Here is a 20,514-nt window from a genome sequence, read left to right on the forward strand (position 1 = left end):
TAAAGTATGGGGGTTAGGGTAGTTACATTCAGGTGACCTTTGAACAAAGAGTTAAAGGATATGTGAAGCAAGAAGGTGCATGGATATCTAAGGAAAGAGTTTTCATGTAGAACAAAAGCCAGTGCGAAGGCTATGACGTTTGCTTGCTATTCAAGAAACAGCGCAAGGCCAGCATGGCTAATGCACAATGAATAAGGACAGAAACAGAACTGAAGCTGGAATTGGTACAGTCCTGGTGTTTGACAGCCAGATCGACCGTGAGAAGGACTTCCACTCTGAGTGCGGTAGGGAGCCGGGAAGACAATGGAGTAGGAAAGTGATGTGTGTTTTAAAAGGAGCACTATAGTTGCTGGCTGAGAACAGAGTATATAGAGTATATAATATGTATATTAACTTCTGTGGGTTTTTTTACTTTGAATGGCAAGCATATTTAATTTATACCCTTTTTCTGTGTAATATAACATTTCTACCTCCTCTCTTTAAAGATGCAATAGAAATTGAAATTTATGGCTTCTGTAATATTTCAAGCCAGTTCTTTTCTGAGTTATTTCCCCTTTACTGCTGCTTTAGATGATATTTGAGTTATTTGTAAATACCTAATGAGGTTAACTATACATATTACTTCAATAACAGTAACAACTACTGATATATACACACTCACCTATGCACCTATGTGTGCTTGTAAATTTAGCATTCAATAAGTGAGAAGGCTGCTTTAAATATTTACATAATTAATTATTTCCATGTAATTAATCTTCACAACACCTTCGGAGGTAGGTATGATTAAGTATTGACACTTGAAGGCAGAAGAAACTGAGGCACGGAGAAGTGGAGTGACTTGTCTAAGATCACACAGCTGACACCTTATGAGAACCAGAACTCAAGCCAAGAACTTTGGCTTCAGATTTTCTTCTTTTAACTACTTCCAATCCTACCACTAATATTTGCTAAGCAATGCTATTAGAATTACAAATAACTAAATTTTCCTCATATTTTCTTTAAACACTTGAAAGATGAATTTAAAAAACTATGACAACAGAATATTTCACAGTATGATTTTAAAACAGAAGAATTTTCACCAAGAAGTTGTTAAAAAATCAACCACCCAAAATCCAAACTCATAAATAAACAACACCATTAACCAGGTAAATATTGGTAATTAAAATCGTAAGCACTATTGCAAAATTTGAATAATATCCTTTCAAATTTTTTAAAATAAACATGATAATGATCAAAAAGGCAAGCCGGATCTGAGACTGACTTATTTCCACTGTACATACGTCTCTCTTACAGTCTTTTGAAGTAAGACTTTTTCTGTGTAGTTTCAGCCAAAAGGTGATTTTCTTTTTCAAGTTAATTCATTTCAGCTGTTCTAAATTCTTATTAAAGTGAAAAAATGTGCAAAACTTCATGATTTTCATCCTTATAAACACACATCAGGGGGAAACAACCCCACAAAGTTGCATTTCCAAAAAGTTTACTGTTTTGTAAACTGAAAACTAGACAGTGATATCCAGGCTCCCAAGCCCGTCTCCTCTGACAGCTGTCGGTCTGTTCTCTATATCTATGGGTCTGTTTCTATTTTGTTAGTTTATTTTGTTCATTAAATTTCACTTATAAGTGAGATCATATAGTATTTGTCTTTCTCTGGAATAATAACCTCCAGGTCCATTTATGCTGTGCAAAAAGTAAGATTTTCCGTCTTTTTTCCAACCACATAGTATTCCACTGCATAAACACATCACGGCTTTTGTATCCACTCATCTACTGAGGGGCACTTTGGCTTTTTCCAGATCTTGGCTATTGTGAATAATGTTGCAATAAACATGGGGTGCATATATTCTTTTGAATTAGTGTTTTGGGTTTCTTAGAAGATATTCACAGAAGTGGGATTGCTGAGTCAAAAGGCAGTTCCATTTTTAATTTTTTGCAGAACCCCATACTGCTTTCCACGGTGCCTGCACCAGTCTGCCTTCCCACCAACAGTGCACTAGGGTTCCCTTTTCTCCACACCCTTACCAGCACTTGCTGTTTGCTGATTGATTGAAAAATAGATTAACAAAAAGACATACATACATAACACATAGACACACACACAACCATGGAGTGACAGCTGGAGGGAAAGGGGTGAGGTAGGTGGAGGTGGGCAAAGAGAGGGAAAAGGGGACAGAAAGAGACTTTGTTTGGGGTGGTAGGGGCACAATGCAGTGTGCAGATGATGTCCTATTAGTTGCACATTTGAAGGCTGTATGGTTTTGCAAAACAATGTCACCCCAATAAATTCAATAAAAAACAAACAATAAACCCCCCAAATAAAAATAAAATTAACTCTAACCCAGAAAAATAAAAAAATACTATTAAATAAATAAGTAAACAAACAAAATAAATAGTAACATAATAAAGATCATGCAATTATGTATTTATTTTAGTTTTGACAGATGACTGGAAAAATATATGAATGAATTTTGTCAAAATCTAATGACTAATTTTCTCAGGTCAAGCTCCACCCTACCCCACCCTGCAGCTCACAGAACTTCGAGGGGAGATGGGTACCTGCCCTGAAATCCAGTTTGCTGTCACTAGTGCTGCAAACCCGCTGCTCTCATAACCCCTTTCCTGCTTACTCTCCATTTGGAGGGTTGAAGAGATATAATAAGTGAATGTGTTTCATAGGAGCTAAAAAGCAATGGAAATGAAGGTAAAAAGCTGGACTTCCAATATGATATATCTGCATTCAAATCATGGATCCAATATGTACCCTGTGGTTGTAGATGAACAATACATCTCTTTGAAGCCTCAGTGTCCTCTTCTGTAAAATAGAGTTTAAAAAAAAAATATCCGCATCAAAGTTACTGAAAAAAGTACATTGTAGATTTCTGGGAAGCCTGTGATGTATATATCAAATACACAACAGGGTGAGATTTTTTCTCTCCAGTAAAAGAGAGAGAAGACCTCTTGGCCACCACCGCATTTTTCTGTGGCACTGTTACAGGAAAAGTCACTCCCTCGGGTCACAGTCTGCAATAGGTTTCAGAAATCGGAATATAAAACTGCTCAGGAGGTTCCTGATGCGTGAGGCTAAGGTGGACTGAGAAGAATGGCTGCCCTGAGTACTACTCAGCTGTAAGGAAGGACGAAATACTGCCATTTGTGACAGCAGGGATGGTATCATGTCAGTAAAGGCAAAGAATCATAGGATTTCAGTCACATGTGGGAAGTAAAACTGAAACTCACAGATGCAGACAACAGTATGGTGGTTACCAGAGGGAAGGGGGTTGGGGCATAGTGAGGAGTAAAGGGGGACAAATACGTGGTGATGGAAGATGGTTTGACTTTGGGTGGTGGGCACACAATGCAATATACGGATCACGTAGCATAGAAATGTACACTTGAAACCTGTGTAATTTAATTAACCAATGTTGCCAACATATTTTAAAATTATTTTAAAATATTAAAATACAAAGAAGAATGGCTACCTGTAAACCTGCCCTTATGTCATCTAGCATGAAAAATGTTGCTTAGCACTGAGGAGAATGGAAGAGAAGAATGGGACTAATAACCCCTAATAAAAGAACAACGACCATTTTAGTTTAGACTTTACGCTGCTTATGGGCAGAATGAAGTCTAGCAGAGGCAACAACTGCATATTACAGAGACTTTGTAGTTATTTTGAGTTTCATATTCCATCAGTCATTTTAGCATACTCCTTGCGTACATAGCATGAGCTGTCATTACATTGACAAGCATCTTACTTCCCTACTAAAACAAGAGTTCCTTCAAGGCAGGAACATATTTTTCTTCTTCAAGGCTGTTAATATTTGTGTGTAGAACTAAAGAACAGAGGAAAAGGCCCTTCTATCTTCTTTCTTCAAACCTGCAGTATCAGGAATCTTCATCCTGAAGTTCCACACTCAGAATCTGGCTGAGAGGTCCACATAAGCCTGTCTCTGATGCCTGAGCAGAAACCTATGTAAAAAGTGACTTGACTTTGAGTGTTTTTGGGGGAATGTTACTGGCAACAAGAAATCTGGGTCCTGAGTTCTCTTCTCAATATTAAGAAGTTTGGTAGACGTTAGTATGATATTTATTCAATCCATAAGAACTCACCTAAAACATTTAAAAATAAGTTAATAAGTATTATTGCATCATCCATCCCTTTAGTTAAAAGTAAAAAAGAAAAAGGACTCACAGACATGGACGATAGGGTGGTGATGGCTGGGGGAAGGAGAGTATAAGGGGACTAGATGGTAGTGGAAAGACTATAATAAAGATCATATATTTAAAAAATAAAATGCAAAAAAAAGACTATGTTTTGATAGGTGTTTGTTACTAGAGTGAATCCATTGTTTTGTTTTGCTTATTGAGAACATTCAAATTCTTAGTTTCTGTATTTTTCTTTTCAGAGAAACAAACATTTCTTTATTTGGGTATAGCTTAAGGAGAAAAATATTAAAAGGCTTGTTATACAGCTATAGTTTGCATTATATATTTCTTGTGATACATAAAGGTTGTTCTGTATTAAAATACGGAAAAGTTTATTTGATGAGTTTCTCATAGCACTATGGGGGATAGATATTTCTGCATAATACCTTAGTTTTAGAAGGCCTAAGCACAGTAATATTAAAAAATTTAGAAAATAGTCAATGGAAATAATTACAATAAATCAGAGCTTCCTCTTTTGAGGGCTTGTGTCAGTTTTTCTTCTGCTGAATTCTATGCATTTTAGATAATTTCTCTATCTTGCTTGTGTATCCCCACCCCCTCCCCAAATATATATTTTAATTGCAGAATATGGTATTTCACTCACTTGAATTTCCAATTACTTTTGTTAACCGATGACAAAGGAATCTACAGAATGTTGGGTACTAAAATTTCCTTTCTGCACCCAATACCTACCTGGTACCAAGCGTGTACAGAGCTGTAACCAACCAAGGAATGTTTTTTTCTACATTTAAAGTCATAGCTATGAATGCATTTCTTACTTGACTAAGAATACGGCCACACTTTCTTCCTATTTTTTCCACCAAATCAAAAATTGGAAAATTCCAAGTATTTAGCTGTTCCATAATTGAGTCCAAATTATCCATGACAAGAGGTTCAGGAGCTAGAATTGGTTTGTCCTAGAATAAAGATGAAAACATTTTAACAACATGCAGTTTTTCTACAAAGCAATTCATGCCGGTAAACAACTGAGTTTACTTGAAATAAATGACTTAAAACCTCAGGGTGAATGGGTGATCTTTAAAAAAAATCGAGAACAATACACTGGCCCCAAAGTAAGGAGAAAAGGTCCTAATGCTGTTTCAGACCATGAACTGACATTATCAGGTGCCTGTTTGCTGGTTCATACACGCTATAGCAACAAAAAAAAATTTTCTCTAAGTTTTTATAACTGCTTCTGAGTTTACTGTGGGGTTCCTAAATAAAGATTCAAGGGCTTCGGAACATTTTGAACTCATATGTAAGTTTATCTCTTTACATGTTTATATAAAATTTTCTGGTATGAGTATTCCTGGCTTATATTAGACTCTCAAAAGAACTCATGAGTGAGGAGGGGGTATTAATCACTCCTACTCTAGTTGGTCAAATTTCCATTATTGCTTCAAAATTAGCACTAATCCTATGGAATGGTAACAGACACATTTTTCAGGGATTTCAATTTGATTCATGTGGTGTACAGTTTCCAAAAAAAACATGGACTATATAAATGTATAGACATTTTATAATTGATCCTAAGTGAGGACATCCTTTAAAGAACATTTACCAAAAATGAAAACAAAAGAAAAGAAAGATAATGAGGATAAGAAAACAGGTAAATTATTTTATCTGAAAATCTCTTTGATTTAAAAGTATCAATGGTAAATCAGGTTAAAGAAAAATGAAAACAGCAATAATTGACAGTCCACTGTTTTCTACTATTTGCTGCCTACCCCAAATTAACTTGATTCAAATATGCTTTTGTCCTCTTTAAATGGATTGCTTTAAACACACAAAATAAGTCATTATTAAAGGATATTTTAAGGGGTAGGACGTGTTGATGTAAACCTGATTTAATAAAACAAAGAAAATAAATAATGCCCCCACCTGGTGAACACCTAAGGCTACTCCCCTTAATAGGTAACAGGTGCACTGAGACAAAAAAAAAAAAAAAAAAGGCCCAAATGAAAGAACACATCAAATCTCCAGAAAAAATACAACTAAGTGATGAAGAGATAGCCAACCTATCAGATGCAGAGTTCAAAACAATGTGATCAGGATGCTCATAGAAATGGTTGAGTATGGTTGAAAAATAGAAGAAAAAATGAAGGCTACAAAAAGGAACATGTACAGGGAACCGAGAGTGAAGGGAAGGAAACTGGGACTCAAATCAATGATTTGGAGCAGATCTAAGAAATAAACATTCGACCCAAACAGAATGAAGAAACTAGAATTCAAAAAAATGAGGAGAGGCTTAGGAACCTCTGGGACAACTTTAAACATTCTAAGATCCAAATCATATGGGTCTGAGAAGGAAAAGAAGAAGAGCAAGAAATTGAAAACTTGTTTGAAAACATAATGAAGGAGAACTTCCCTAAACTGGCAAAGGAAATAGACTTCCAGGAGGTCCAGGAAGCTCAGAGAGTCCCAAAAAGTTTGGACCCAAGAAAGAACACACCTAGGCACACATCATGATTACATTACCCAAGATTGGAGATAAGGAGAGAATCTTAAAAGCAGCAAGAAAAAAGGACACAGTTATCTACAAAGGAGTTCCCATAAGACTTATCAGCTGATTTCTCAAATGAAACCTTGCAGACAAGAAGGGGCTGGAAAGAAGTACTCACAAAAGACAAGGACCTACATCCAAGATTGCTCTATCCAGCAAAGCTATCATTTAGAATGGAAGGTCAGATAAAGTGCTTTCCAGATAAGGTCAAGTTAAGGAGTTCATCATCACCAAGCCCTTATTATATGAAATGTTAAAGGGACTCATCTAAGAAAAAGAAGATGATAAAAAATTTGAGCAGTAAAATGACTACAAGCTCACAACTATCAACAACCGAACCTAAAGAAAGCAAAACAAAACCAAAAATGAACTAGGCAAACAACTAGAATAGGAACAGAATCACAGAAACAGAGATCACATGGAGGGTTATCAGTAGGGAGGGATGGGGGGGAAAGGTACAGGGAATAAGAAGTATAAATGGTAGGTACAAAATAGACAAGAGGAGGGTAAGAATAATATGGGAAATGGATAAGAACTTATCCAAAAAACTTATACGTACAAGCCATGGACATGAACTAAGGTGGGGGAATGCTGGTGGGAGGGAAGTACAGGGCGGAGGGGAAAAAAACAAAGGGGAGAAAAACAAACAAACAAAAAAGAAAATAAATACTGGGTCATGGCATACTTTCTAAATCAAGGAGGTGCTAGGAAAAGAAAAAAAAAACAGTACATGCCCCAAGAACTAACACATCTCACTTTGTTGCCTGATTGATATTTATAAAATCTTATTTTACTGAATGAAAAAATTCTTTTTTCCCATGCATATTTATACTTTTAGATTGGGTTAAGAAATATCTATAATCATTTATGGACATGAATACTTACATTTTTATTCACTAAGGGAAAGAACCATTAAAGTACCAAAGAATCATTAAAATATCATATAAAAATCATATCCAAATATATGGGCAGAGCTTTAATGCATGTAAAATCCAAATGAGATATATCTGTAAATCTGATGATTCTGGGATGTACTTATAAGCCAATCTCTGTAGCAGAAACTGATTTCTCAAGTAAACAAATGAGTTAAGGGCTATGGGGCTACCAAAAATATCATGGCCTCGGGAGTGTAGGAGCCACAGGCCGATGCTGTCCTCTGCGGCCCTCTGGGGCACTCAGTCTCATCTTCATTCTGCACAATATCGCTGCTATCGCTGTTGTTGTTGGTCTCATAATCAGAGGTAACTTGAGCAGTGTCATCTGAAATTGAAAGGGAACAGCTTGTTATGAAACTTGCAACAAACAAGGGTCCCATTTAAGTGAATATTCCTAACATGCATATGGCAGACACAGTGTTTAGGGAACTATTGCTTTCATGAGCTTTTTCACACCAAGAATCAGGACCACAGGATGGGAGAAGGCATTCATTTTTTCCCCCTGTAAAATACGTAAAATTTTGACTTCATTTATACGTCATTAAGTCCTCACTAATAATGCTTAGATCAGTAGTTTAAAACTTTAAAAAATCCTATGACTTTATATTTCCGTTTCCTTTATGCATCCCCCAATGCACTAAACTAATGAGTAGCTGACTAAAACACTAACTCTAGAATGAGCACGTGGTGGCAGAAATTGAGTTGACACCCAAGAACAAAGTGGTCTCTAGAACATGGAACAATAGCATGTGCTTAGAGAATGGGAGGTCCTACTTGTCCAGGCTCCACCCCTAGGAATCTGTGGCTTCCTTTCTTATCTACCTCCCTCCACTGTTTCCCATTTCCATCAACACTAAACTGTGCTAACGAGAGGACCAATCAGTTAATATCAAATGTCTGAAAAACCTGCTCCTGGGGCAAAAACCTCAAAAAGCTTCACGCAGCTGAATAACGTGCTTGAATGAAGTTTATTCTGTGTTTGCTATCTGCCAGATACCATCAAAAGCACTTCATCTGTACTAACACACTGAAACACCTCAACAAATCTGTGAGGCAGGAATCACAGCATTCCTGTATTGCTATTTTCCTCACTTTGCAGACAGGAAAGTGAGACACCAAAAGAAAAAGTAAATTGCCCAAGACACACAGCAGGTAAATTGTGCCACCTGAATTTGAACTCATGAACTCTGACCCTAGTTCCTGCACTATTTACTTTTGATGAAGTCTAGTTTCTTTGTTTCCCTAATGGTTATTGCTTTCGATAGCCTTTGAAGTCTTTGCCTTCTCCTAACTCACAAAGTGAGTGTGTGTAACTTCCTGTGTTTTCTTCCAGAAGCTTTACTGTTCTACGTTTAGGTCTGTGCTCCCTCTCAGAGTATTATTTCATATGACGTGAAGGAGGGAGTGAAATTCACTGTTCTCTAAACCTATTGGATTACTTTGTCACCTTTGTTAAAAATTCAGTGACTGTTGTGGTGTGAGTTAATTTGGGGCTTTCTACTCTATTCTACTTGATATCCTTTGCTGATCCTTACGTCAGCCCCACACTATCTTGATTACCATAATGTAAGTCTTGAACTTGGGTAATGTATTCCTTCTAAATTCATTCACTCTTTTCAAGATAGCTTCGGATATCTAGGTTGGTTATATGTCCTCATCCATTTACTAACCAATTTTCCTTAAGTTGCTAGTGAATAATGACTTCTGTTATGTAGGCTATTCCAATCAGGAGTATCTTGTAGGACTTTTCCAAGGACCTATTTTCTTCCATCTTTCCCGTGCAACTGCTTCCATGTTAGAATCAAACACAGACTGAAAATGTGATGGAAAAGTTTTAATCCCAGAATTTCTAGAAAAGATGAAGAAGCTCACTCAAAGGCCATAGTTCTACGTGAGGGCACAAAGGTGATAGGGAGGTATTGTCTTTATTCTACCAGGCTCAATAGAATCAGAAAAGGTCAGTGACACAGTGAAGTGAATACCCTGTGTCATCAGAACGCTGCAACAGCAAATAATGGCCACAAAGAGAATTCTCCTTTTCACCTTTCCTTATGTTCCCTGACTTTGGATGTTGCTATAGAACTCCACTGTGATAGGAGTATTTATTTATTTATTGAGTATATACCAAGAAATGCTGAGATATTTAAGATAGTAATCATTCTTTTTTATAACATTTTTTATTATTGCTCAAGTACAGTTGTCTCCATTTTCCTCCCACAACACCATTCTTAAGAAGTCTATCCCTCAAAATCTATAGTTCATAGAAGCCATTTTTTCCTACCTTTTGAACTTTCAGCACTAACAAAAGCAAGTCCCTAGGATTACATCAATAAAAATAATAATAATTATTACACAAATGGCAGCAAACACTACTTACAGTCACCCAGATACTATAATAAAGGATTTACATGATTTAAGTATTTTAATTCTTACAACAATCCTGTTTGGTAGGTTTTATTATTATTCCCATTCTACAAGTGAAGGAACTGAGACACAGAGATTACAAACTTCCAGGTAGCTGAATCAGGATATAAAGCTGGCTCAAAAGGCTGTGTTCTTATCCTCTCCATAGTCCTGCCTCAAGGAAAAACTGTCTCATACAAACTTACAGTGGTCTAGACAGGGTCATTTCTCAGGGTCTCCAATGGAGATCTCCAGACAGTACCCTAAAATGGACGAACCTCTAGTGTCCAAGATAAAATAACATTTCCAAATAGTTCTATGTATGATATAAAATGTCTTATTTAAAAATATATATGCTGGGTACAGATAAATAGAAGCATTTTGGACAGCTCTGCACCAAAATTTACCCATGATTGACTTTAGGTAGTAGAATTAGGGATGATTCTGATTTCTTTGTCTTTTCAAATCTCTCGTGTGAAAAATAAGGCACATACATTATCTTTTTGATCAGAAAAAAGAAAGTAAAGCTATTTCCATTTTGAGGAACAGAATTCAAATAACAATTACCTGTTCTGCTTGGTGTCCCAATGGCTGTGCCGCTTCTCTCCAGGGGACCGTCCGAAGGGTTGCCTTGGGCTAGCGGCCTACCGCAGCTGAGAATTATTGGAACAGGATATGAGCATTTCCTCTTTTGAAAAAATCATAGGCATAAACCATCTATGTGTACATTAAGATAGATAACAATAATCAAATATTTCTACCCTCTACTTGTTTGAGGTAAAAACTCATTTTGTTTTATAAATGGATGCTGATATGGAGTATACTGTTTTCTTTCTTGTGAGAACATAATCAATACAAAGGATCAGAAGTTTCATTCCATTGTCATCCTTCTCAGTACTCAAGACCACATTGGAGGTGAAACCACCAGCAAAACGTTGTTACAGTATGCAGAGAATCCTGGTTCAGTCTGCTACCTACTTACAGCAGTGAGTTTGGAGGTGCCAATGTGCTTTTGGTCAAAAATATCTCCCCCAATGGAATCCCTTTGTATCTGTGTAAAAACCTCATTATTAGATTTATTTCTATGGCTTCAGACATTTTATGTGCAAAGAGCCCTTAAAGAAAAGATGTATGAGTGTATATAGAATAATATTATATGAATTTTATTTTTTGTCTCAAAAAAGATTTGTTTTATTTTCAGATTGATGTTACATGTTCAGGCCCTAAGAAAACGAACAAAGAATAAGTAGATTTCGATGAGGGTGGAATATAAAATGATTGCACAGGATGCTAGTTGAGAAAAACAGGCCACAGGGGAATATTGTGGGTAACAGAAAAAAGGAGGTGCCTGAGAGGTGGTATCTTACACAGAGGAGCTCGGAAGATATAGAATACTTTGCATCCTCAACAGACTTGACTGTGTTAATAAATTTGAAAGTAACCCCACAAATGGCCTGGCACGTTCCCCCTCTCGCTTATCTGGTTTAGAGACTTCACGGTTAGATTTTAATTCTGCATTTTTTGTTTCTGGGATCCTTCCTTCTGCCTCATATTACAAAGGGTTTCTGAGGGTTGGTTGGTTTGTTATTTAACCACAGATTACTCACTCTAAAAGGAAAAGGAGTGATAGTTTATAATTTAATATCTCATCACTTTTCTTTCCCTGAATTGTGCTTACACGTGTAGTAGAGATAAACACTTTCTAGAGAGTATTTTCATCCTAAGTTAATTTACTTTTCAAGATCTGAAGGTAAGTGAAAAAGCATCACACACAAACTATTTCTAACGATGAAATCCCATCAGAGTGATTTAGGGAATCAAAAGCAAGTGACAGGACCAAAGAAAAAAGAAAGCAGATGCCAATGATGAGCTTTACATTCTTGAATACAACTCAAAAGAAGCAGTGCTTATTAGTTTTAAGGTTTTTCATTGCAAGATAATACTTAAAAGGAACATTGAAATTAGTAGTTCAAACATACTACCTCTTATGCCAAAAAAACAGCTTGTTGCATAGACATTACAGCAGCCAAGAAACTGGGATTCAACGCCAAACCCTTCGAGTTCAGCAGGGGAAACCACAATAATTAGTCGTGTGTTTCTGGAGCTCTCTGTGCCTACATGGGTGGCTGCCTTGAAGGCAATAATAAAACACGGTTTGAATTATAGATTTATAAAGCCCAAACAAATAAAACACACACTACTGGATTTATAAACATTACTGAACAAGTAGGCAGTGAAATTGCCTTGTTTTTCTCCAAAATCTTTTTAATAAAAATCCCATTCCATTCTTCCTGCTAAAAATACAAAAACTACACTGTGATGAGAAAAGCTACATGAGCAGTCGATCTTTTCTGAGTATCTCTCTCCTTTCTTTGGGCGACTCCTAATCACACAGGTCGGAGGCCACAGTTGGGCAGTCTCCCTAGAAACCTGGGATGTCCTTCATGCTGGCACTCTACTGCGCTTCACCTTGGCTCAGGGTGCACACCCCCAAAAGGTTTCTTAAGGGGGTGCCAGCAAACACTAGCTCCATGGGCAATTATTGGGTGTAAACTAAAGAAATTCATTTTCTGCTCAGCTAAACTCAGAAAGCGTTAGATGAAACACAAATCAAGAGGTTTTCTTTTTGAGGGACTTCTCGGAGCTTTTAACACAGTCACGCATGTTGTGAATCACTTAACAGAACATGTGATACGTAAGTCTGTTTTTACCACAGATCATGTTTTTCTGCTTTGGAGGGGAGAAAAGATAAGGTTAATATTCTACACAAATTATACACAAATTAAGATACAGTACCTTTAAAATCAATATAAAATCCTCCCTGGAGAACAAGTTAAAAAATATTCCAACAAAATATCAAATTATGTTAAATTAGTTGATATGAATTTTTAAAGTATATGCTTTACATATTTCCCATCAGTAAGCAGACAAAATACAGAACTAATTATTTATGTTATCTCCAAAGATTAGCTGTATGGCCCATAGAGACTAAACTTTCTCTTAATAGAAAATCACTGAAAAATTAAGTTTCTATTATACTCTATTCAACACAAATCACACTATTCTGTACTTCCTTGTAAACGACTCTGGCAAACATACGCATAGCTATGTGGACTGCTGGTGAGTGTTCCTTGGCAGAGAAATGGTGTTAGTTTGATTATTAAGCTCCAGTTAGTAACAACATACAACCCTGACCTGCTACATATAACAGGCGGAGTCAGCGTCTGAGGAGACAGGTCGGGGGCACTCTGCGTGTACGTTAGGGCCCTGTGAGAACCTAGGCCTTGTTTGGCAGTTGTGTCCGCAGATTCTGGAAAGTGAACTGTAGAAATTTTGCTGACAGGACTGCTGGCTGGCGTCCCTTGGAGAGGTGAGGAACAGGGCGATGACAGAGGCGAAATCTTAGTGAGGGCACCTGCGAAACAGAGAGAGTCATTACGTCAAAATAAATGTCTTTGGCATTCAAACTTGCAACTCTTACACTTGGCCGTGGACTCCTTTTAACTCATAAGGACCACATGAGCACTCAGGCCGCAGGGCTGGCCGCCTCTGGAGATGGGGTGTATGTACAGTGGGGGTGTCTCCACAGCACGAAACAGGAGGAATGAACCCTCCTGAAAGTAACCAGTGGCAGTGTTGGCAAATTCAGTGAAAGCCTTCCTGTCCTGGAGTAACTTCAGGACAGAAGGATATTATTTTTGTGTCTTCTTGTCAATCTAACATGATGGTAATGGTTAAATTTTTCTCATAGGTTTGCCTTCTCTTAGGTTGTGACGTTTTTAGTGGCAAGAAGATCAGGTACTGTTTTAAATATTCACGTGCCCAGAACAGAGTTTGGCAGGTATCTAATGTTTAAAATATTTAAATTAGGAAGATGCATTTTTGAGAGGCAGTTAACTTTATTAATCATCCGTGTTTTCAGCGAAACAACTATTTTGGGTGTGAAACTGTACTTTGTCAGAGTAATTTCTGAAGAAAACATTTAAAAATATAACGTGATCCCTTTCAGATCAAACAATCGGCCTCAAGCTTAAATTTGAAGTGTGGATATTTGTGCCAAACTGTGTCTACTCTCGATTGGGAGAATTTTACAGAGCCCTGGATCAGGCTTCCAAGTGCTGACCTTTGAGCACAGGAACAATGCCTTTCGAGTTTTCCTCTCCCAGACACAGAGGAAGCAGCTGCCCCTTAACACTGAAGGAAAGAGAGAAACAGCTCCTGAACAAGCTACCTGCTTACTGATTCTCATGATTCTAACCGAACAATCTACAGTAAAGAAAGCAAACGGAATCAGTAAAAGTTGTTTTCTATTTCTCACAACTCCGGGGAAATGTACTGCCAGCTGCTCACATCATGGAATAGTATGTAGCACGTGTGGCGAAGTGGCAGCTGGCTTAGTCTGCTTCCGATACCCCTTTCTCCCCAAGTTTTATTTGTCACACCCAAACGTTTCCTGGTCCACTGAAAGGAATATGAAGCTCGCTGAACAGCTTTTGTAATTTTTAAGTTTCTTGTTATTTCTTTTGTTTTGGTTTAAAAGAGGAGAGATCTTACTCTTCCTTTGATTCAGTGTGGAGGCCAGCAAGTCCTTTTCTCTATATTTCTACTGTTGATTCCTGTCCAATTCCCTGCCTTTATACCTAACTGAAACCACTTAGAACCAGAGAGGTTAGATAACCTTCCCAGGGTCACACTGCAAGTAAGCAGGCAAGTATGGAGAGGGGTCAGCGATTCTTGTAAAATGTAGCTTATTAGCCATACTGGTAATGGAGACTGCCCACGGAAGAATTAAAAAAAAAAAAACCCTTATTTGCTAGGCAGCATTTGTATCACTCTGTACAATGATGTTTTATGGTTTTAATTTTGATTTCTACTTCTGCTGAAAAAGTTTAGCTAGTTTACGAAAGATACTGAAAAACTTCACATCACATAATTTCTTAAGCCAAAAGAAAATTTACTTCACTAAATATGTATCTCAGAGTTTCCCAAGCAGACTATCACTGGGTGCGGCAAGGGCATTACAGGTACCCTGTGAGGTACTAAAGGTTGTATATTTTTTTAAGAAGAGGCTTTATTTGGAAGCCACAAAATAAATTTAATTTTAATATTATCTATAATGTTCACTTTATATCATAAATTATATTATAATCTAATATTATTAGATTTTATTTATTATAATTTTATAAAATAAAGGACATAGCATTTTCAACAGGCTCTAAATCCCTTCCCATGTCTTCACTGCTGCATAACATTGTATTCACATGTGCTCTGATGTGAAAAATAAAAAGGTTGAAAAGGACTAGTTTATTCAGACTATTTGTTAGATTACAGCAACTGAGTCTCCACATATCTTTGGGAAAAAACAGTGTAACCATGGAGGAGCTGGATGGGGGTAAGACGTGGTAGAAAGGTTACCTGGGTATTTGCACGAAGTAGCTCCATGATTTTGTTTGTTCCGTGAATACCGACTGTGTGCCCCATTCCAGGGACCAAGAAGGCAGTAGTGAACAACCACAAAAAAGTCCCTGTTCTCATGGAGCTTCCACTCTTTTGGGGGAAGACAGAAATTAAAAAAGAAAAGAAAACTGCATAGATGAAAAGAAGGAGGAAGGAGGGGAGAAGGATGGAAAAAGAAGAAAAAAGGAGTTTGAAGGAAGAAAAGGAGGACATGAGGAAAAGGAAGACAGTTCTAAGTGATAGGAAGAAAAACAGTGCAGAGGGTAGAGGACAGAGGAGGACAGAAATGCTCTCAGTGTAAGGAACAGAGGCCTGTTAAAATAAGTAAGACATTTAAACAAGTACTGGGGAGAGCATGTCCTAGAAAGAGGGACCTACCAGAGGATCAGTCAGAAGGTCAGTGTGACTTCAGCTTGGCAAAAAGGAAGAAGGGGGCAGGGGACATGCGCAGAGAGGCTGCTGGGCAAGGCCGTTTACAGCTGTAGGCCAATGTCAGGTTTTGTTGTAGATTTAAAAAAAGAGACTCCTGATAAGTATTGCATTAGACATTTCCTTATTTTGATAGGTAATTGTGAGTCTTTTGACAAGCGTCTGCCACTTTTTTTTCAAAGCTTATGGAAACATTGCACATTTCTGTCTTGATGCAACATTTTATGAAGGCCATTTATGAGCAGAGTGATTTCTTTTCATTGCTAATTTTTAGTAGATGCCAGCTGATGTTCTCAGAGAAACAAAATTCTCTCTTACACTCAACAATTGCAGTTCTTAGAACTCATGGATTAACTACACTTAAATAAATAAGCAGACCTTAAGACTCCAAATTTACTACCCGGGATGAAATTTAAAATAAACCTTGAAACAGAGGAGAAGCACTTTGCTTCTGCAGTATGTGAGTCTACATATTTGAACACTTGTAACAAGCAAGAGTCTTGGCAACAACCATAAAAAGGAGGGATATTTTTATTCTGTAGGTGAGAAGAAGATAAGGTATAAACAAACAGTTTTTTTTTTCCAAAACCAAACGACTATTTCTCACAGTGTGCATTAGCATAGTTATTTAAAGTTGTAAAAACAGAAAGAGAGTATCATAGGAAATGGGCACATGGAGAGATATAAGTGTAGATTATAACCAAATACTCTTTCTGGAAAGGACAGACCGCAAACAAAACTGTCTCAGACAGAGCAGCAGGGTACTCCAAGGAAACGGGAGAAAGGCCCTTCTTTCAAGTTTTCAAGAGCAGATTATTTTCGAAGGTAGGTTAAGTGTAACCATGTCTAACGTTAAGGAACTTTTTGGCATTTGAAGTCCCATCCAACTTTATGTTGCCCACCCACACATTTACACACACGGGTGAAGGGATTCAGATAAATATACACCCTCTCCAATATGTTTATCTTCATTTTATATTTGAGTAATTTTAAGAGACTCCAGAACTTAGCTCATGAAATATAAATCTTTGAATAACTGAAACTGCCCTAGTATAAAATACTGAAGACATTTAAAAATTAAAAAATAAAATATAACCTTAAGAAATTCTAAAATTCCAAGTCTTTTGAGTAATTCAGTCTTTAATTTCTTGCTCCCGAGAGCATGAAAAAATGTGTGTCAAGATACAAGGAACTTTGGGCAATCAAAGGAAAATGATAAACAATACTGGAAGGAGGAAATTATTTAAGTGAATCCATCTGTTTTGTCTTGTAAAATTCTCTCAGCTGAATTTTAATTGAACAAGAAAGGAACCAGCATGTCTGATAAATAGATGCCTCTTTTCCATTCTCACTGGCAAATGTATCTCAAGTACAGGGAGTGTAAAAAAAAAAAATTAAGTTCTCTCTCATTTCAAAAATTTTTATAGGAAAATCTCAGGCTAGCTTTTAGGTGTAGAAACATCTCTCTCTAGTCATTACAATATGATTATAAAAATCTTATAAGAATTATAAGAATCCAAGAAGGGACTATTGCAAATTCAATAAGTATGAAATTAGAGGAATCGTAAAAGCTCATTAATGATATAATAGCAGCTCTACATTGTCAGTGACTCATAAATAGAAAAGCAAGATTGAAAATGCAAATTACATTTAAATCTATTTTATGCTTTATTCATAATAAGATTCCTATGTGATTTCATTTATTTATTCTATATTAGTAACTGCATAATAATCGGTTGTTTCAACTATTTAAATTAATGCTAACTGATTGAGCTAGAGGACACACTGTTGAATAGATTTGTGCAAAGGACAGATTTCATTTGTCCCCTCTGAAAACAGGTAATTTATTTTTCAGTGCTTCTATTCTCTACTTTTTGCTTGCGTCCTCCTATCTCTTTTGCCTATTGGTTGGTACTTTTCTCCTCAGACTCTATTCACACTTTGATTCCATTTCCTTATATTCCTTGCCACATAAGGAGACTTTACCATGTCCCTTTCCCCATAGGTTATTGAAAACCAGCTGGCTTCGCAGTCAATTATATCAAACATAACGCACCTAGTTAGCTCAATCAGCCCAATGCCATCATTAATGGGAAACAAGGATTTCAAAACACAAGGGTTCATTTGATCAGGGAGAATTATAATTGAATTTCAGCTCTCTTGATTCTTGATGGATTTTTCCCTCTTGGCAGACTTTCAAGGGATTTGTTTAGTTGAATTAAGCATGTTTAGCATACAGGCTATTTTATAAACATGTAGCTCTACTGTGACAGCAGTCTTAAAGATGTCACAATGCAGAATACTCTCCAAAGAAATCACAATAGAGATATCTTAGGTACTTCATGCCAAGAATGGAGAGAGGCTTTTGCCATGGCCGTGGCTCTAATTTCTACCATCTGCTTTTGTGGTATTTGGCTTTTCCTTTGACACTCTGTCCTTTCTTGGTGAGTGCAGTCGTATGAATTGGGGAGCAGAACCCTGGAAGATAAGCCTGTTCCTCATGGATGTTCCCTCACTTGTTTTGTTATTTCCAGTGAATTCACTAACCATAATTTTCAGCTTCCTTTTTTCTTTTTATTGAGTTACAACAGACATACAACAAAATATTAGTTTCAGGTATACAACATAATGATTCAATATTTGTATGCGAATTTTAGTATATGTGCTGGTGGAGCAAGCACACTTTTCAACATCTTGAGTTCATCATGTTGGTTTTGTAATAACTTTAATTTTACTACCTAAATGAAGAAAATGAGGGACAGAAACTCTTCAACACTTTCCATTATCTTGTACTCAGCCAAGGAAAGCACCAAATTTTTTTAATTTGAAACTATCTCCATTTGGTGCCCTCAATTTTTTTCTAGTATAAAGTCATTAGGACAAAAGAGAGAATTTAGGGCAAATTGTGTGAGCTTGGACAAGTCACTTAACATTTCTGTGCCTCATTTTCCTCACCTGAATCCATTTTGTGAGCTACATAAGGATGTAGAACATTAAATTCACATTTTGTCCTTTAAGTAGCATTATTATTATCCAATATTTTAATTCTGTCTTTAAAATAATCTTTACAAAATACTCACAAATCTGGAAATACTATTATTTATGCATGTAATGTTTGACACACTCATGGTTTTCAAATTATTTATTCGCTGTTTTTATTACATCTTAGACTTCCCTGATATTACATTTCCTTCTACAATACACCCATAATAAATTCCTTTAGTTAAGATTTTGTAGTTAGTAAAGTTTTGACTTATCTAAAAAAGTCTTTAGTTCACTCCTATTCTTGTGAGATGGATTTGACAGATGCACAATTTTAGGTTGATTGCTGTATTCTCTCAGAACTTTGAATAAAATATTGTACTATGTTGTGATGCCCTTTATTCCAGATAATTCTGCTCTCAGATTGAGTGCTTTTCCTGGAAAGGTTATTTGTCTTTATCTGACTGACTTTTGATTTTATTTTTGTATTTGGTGGTGTTTACTTTTACCATTTTGTGTCTGTGTGAATTTTTTTCCTTTTACTCCATTTTTCCTCAGAGTTTATGTCCCCTATCCTCTACTACAACTATGATTATATAATTAGACTTTCTAACTCCTTCTATTTCTTAAAAATCTCTTAAATTTTCTAGTTTCTCAACTATGTTGTATTCTGAATAATTTCTTTGCATTTTTTGCCTTCCAGTTTACAAAATTTCCCTATTATGTCACTTAACCTATCATATTTCCTTGATTATGTTTTTAAAATTTACATTTGGCTGGGGTGTATTTATATCTTCTCTCACCCCTGTTATTTTTTATAAATTCACACTTTTCTTTAAATATTACAAAATTAAATATTTTAGCATATAAATATCTCAACTCTTTTAAAGATGTAAAGTTTTTTTTTTTCTGTTTTCTCTATCTCATGTTTCTTGCGTGCTTTATGATCTTGGTTGTAACTTGATATGCTGAAGTCACATAGCCCTCAGAGGGTGACGCTTTCCTTCAAAAATTATTTGCACGTATTTCTGCAGGGAGCCATGGGGTCCTTCTGACCAATAACCATTTTAGTTTCCCTTTAAAAGTCTCAGGTTCAGTGTGGAATGATCAGATTCAGTTCCTTCACCTTGCCAGAGTCCCACACGAGTCTTCACATTGCTGAGCTAACCTGTACTTGTCCTCTGGGCAACTCAATTTAAATCTTTGCCCACCTCATCCTGTTTCTGGCCCCAGTGCAACCTCAATTCTATTTCTCAGACCACAAATGGCTTCTAAGTTATAAAATTTAATGAACATTTTCAAAGAGCAGAGAGGACCAGGTGAGTTTTTGGAAAACCAAATTACCTTCAATGGTTTCCCTCAGTGACGCAACTCCAGTAAAAGTGCACTTCCTGGAGAGAGTGTCTTCCTACGCCAAAGAGTAAGGATTCCAGAAAAGTTGGTACTTAAATGGTTTCAAGAAATAGTCACCAATATAAAGAGGGTGATCAAAAGGGAAAGAAATCACTAAATTTTCTTTTCTAGTATAAAAACAGATCACAAATGCTTCCTTAATTTGTATGCCTTAAGGTTAAGAGTTTATTTCCTGATGGTCTTTTGAAA

General features: G+C 36.6%; 1 protein-coding gene across 4 annotated transcripts in view; it reads right to left on the reverse strand.

Moving 5' to 3' along the window:
* The window catches only part of PDE3A (phosphodiesterase 3A), a 285,977-nt gene that overhangs the window by 28,103 nt on the left and 237,360 nt on the right, over positions 1–20,514 (reverse strand). For all 4 annotated transcript variants that reach the window (XM_024575890.3, XM_045184056.3, XM_071221069.1 and 1 more), the window contains exons 6-9: positions 13,240–13,459; positions 10,612–10,697; positions 7,812–7,966; positions 4,983–5,120 (exon numbers count right to left, since the gene is read on the reverse strand). In XM_024575890.3, coding sequence (XP_024431658.2) covers positions 4,983–5,120; positions 7,812–7,966; positions 10,612–10,697; positions 13,240–13,459 — 599 coding nt within the window. The remainder of the gene's footprint in view (positions 1–4,982; positions 5,121–7,811; positions 7,967–10,611; positions 10,698–13,239; positions 13,460–20,514) is intronic.

The sequence above is a fragment of the Desmodus rotundus genome, chromosome 3 (genome assembly GCF_022682495.2).
Source record: "Desmodus rotundus isolate HL8 chromosome 3, HLdesRot8A.1, whole genome shotgun sequence".
Taxonomy (NCBI): domain Eukaryota; kingdom Metazoa; phylum Chordata; class Mammalia; order Chiroptera; family Phyllostomidae; genus Desmodus; species Desmodus rotundus.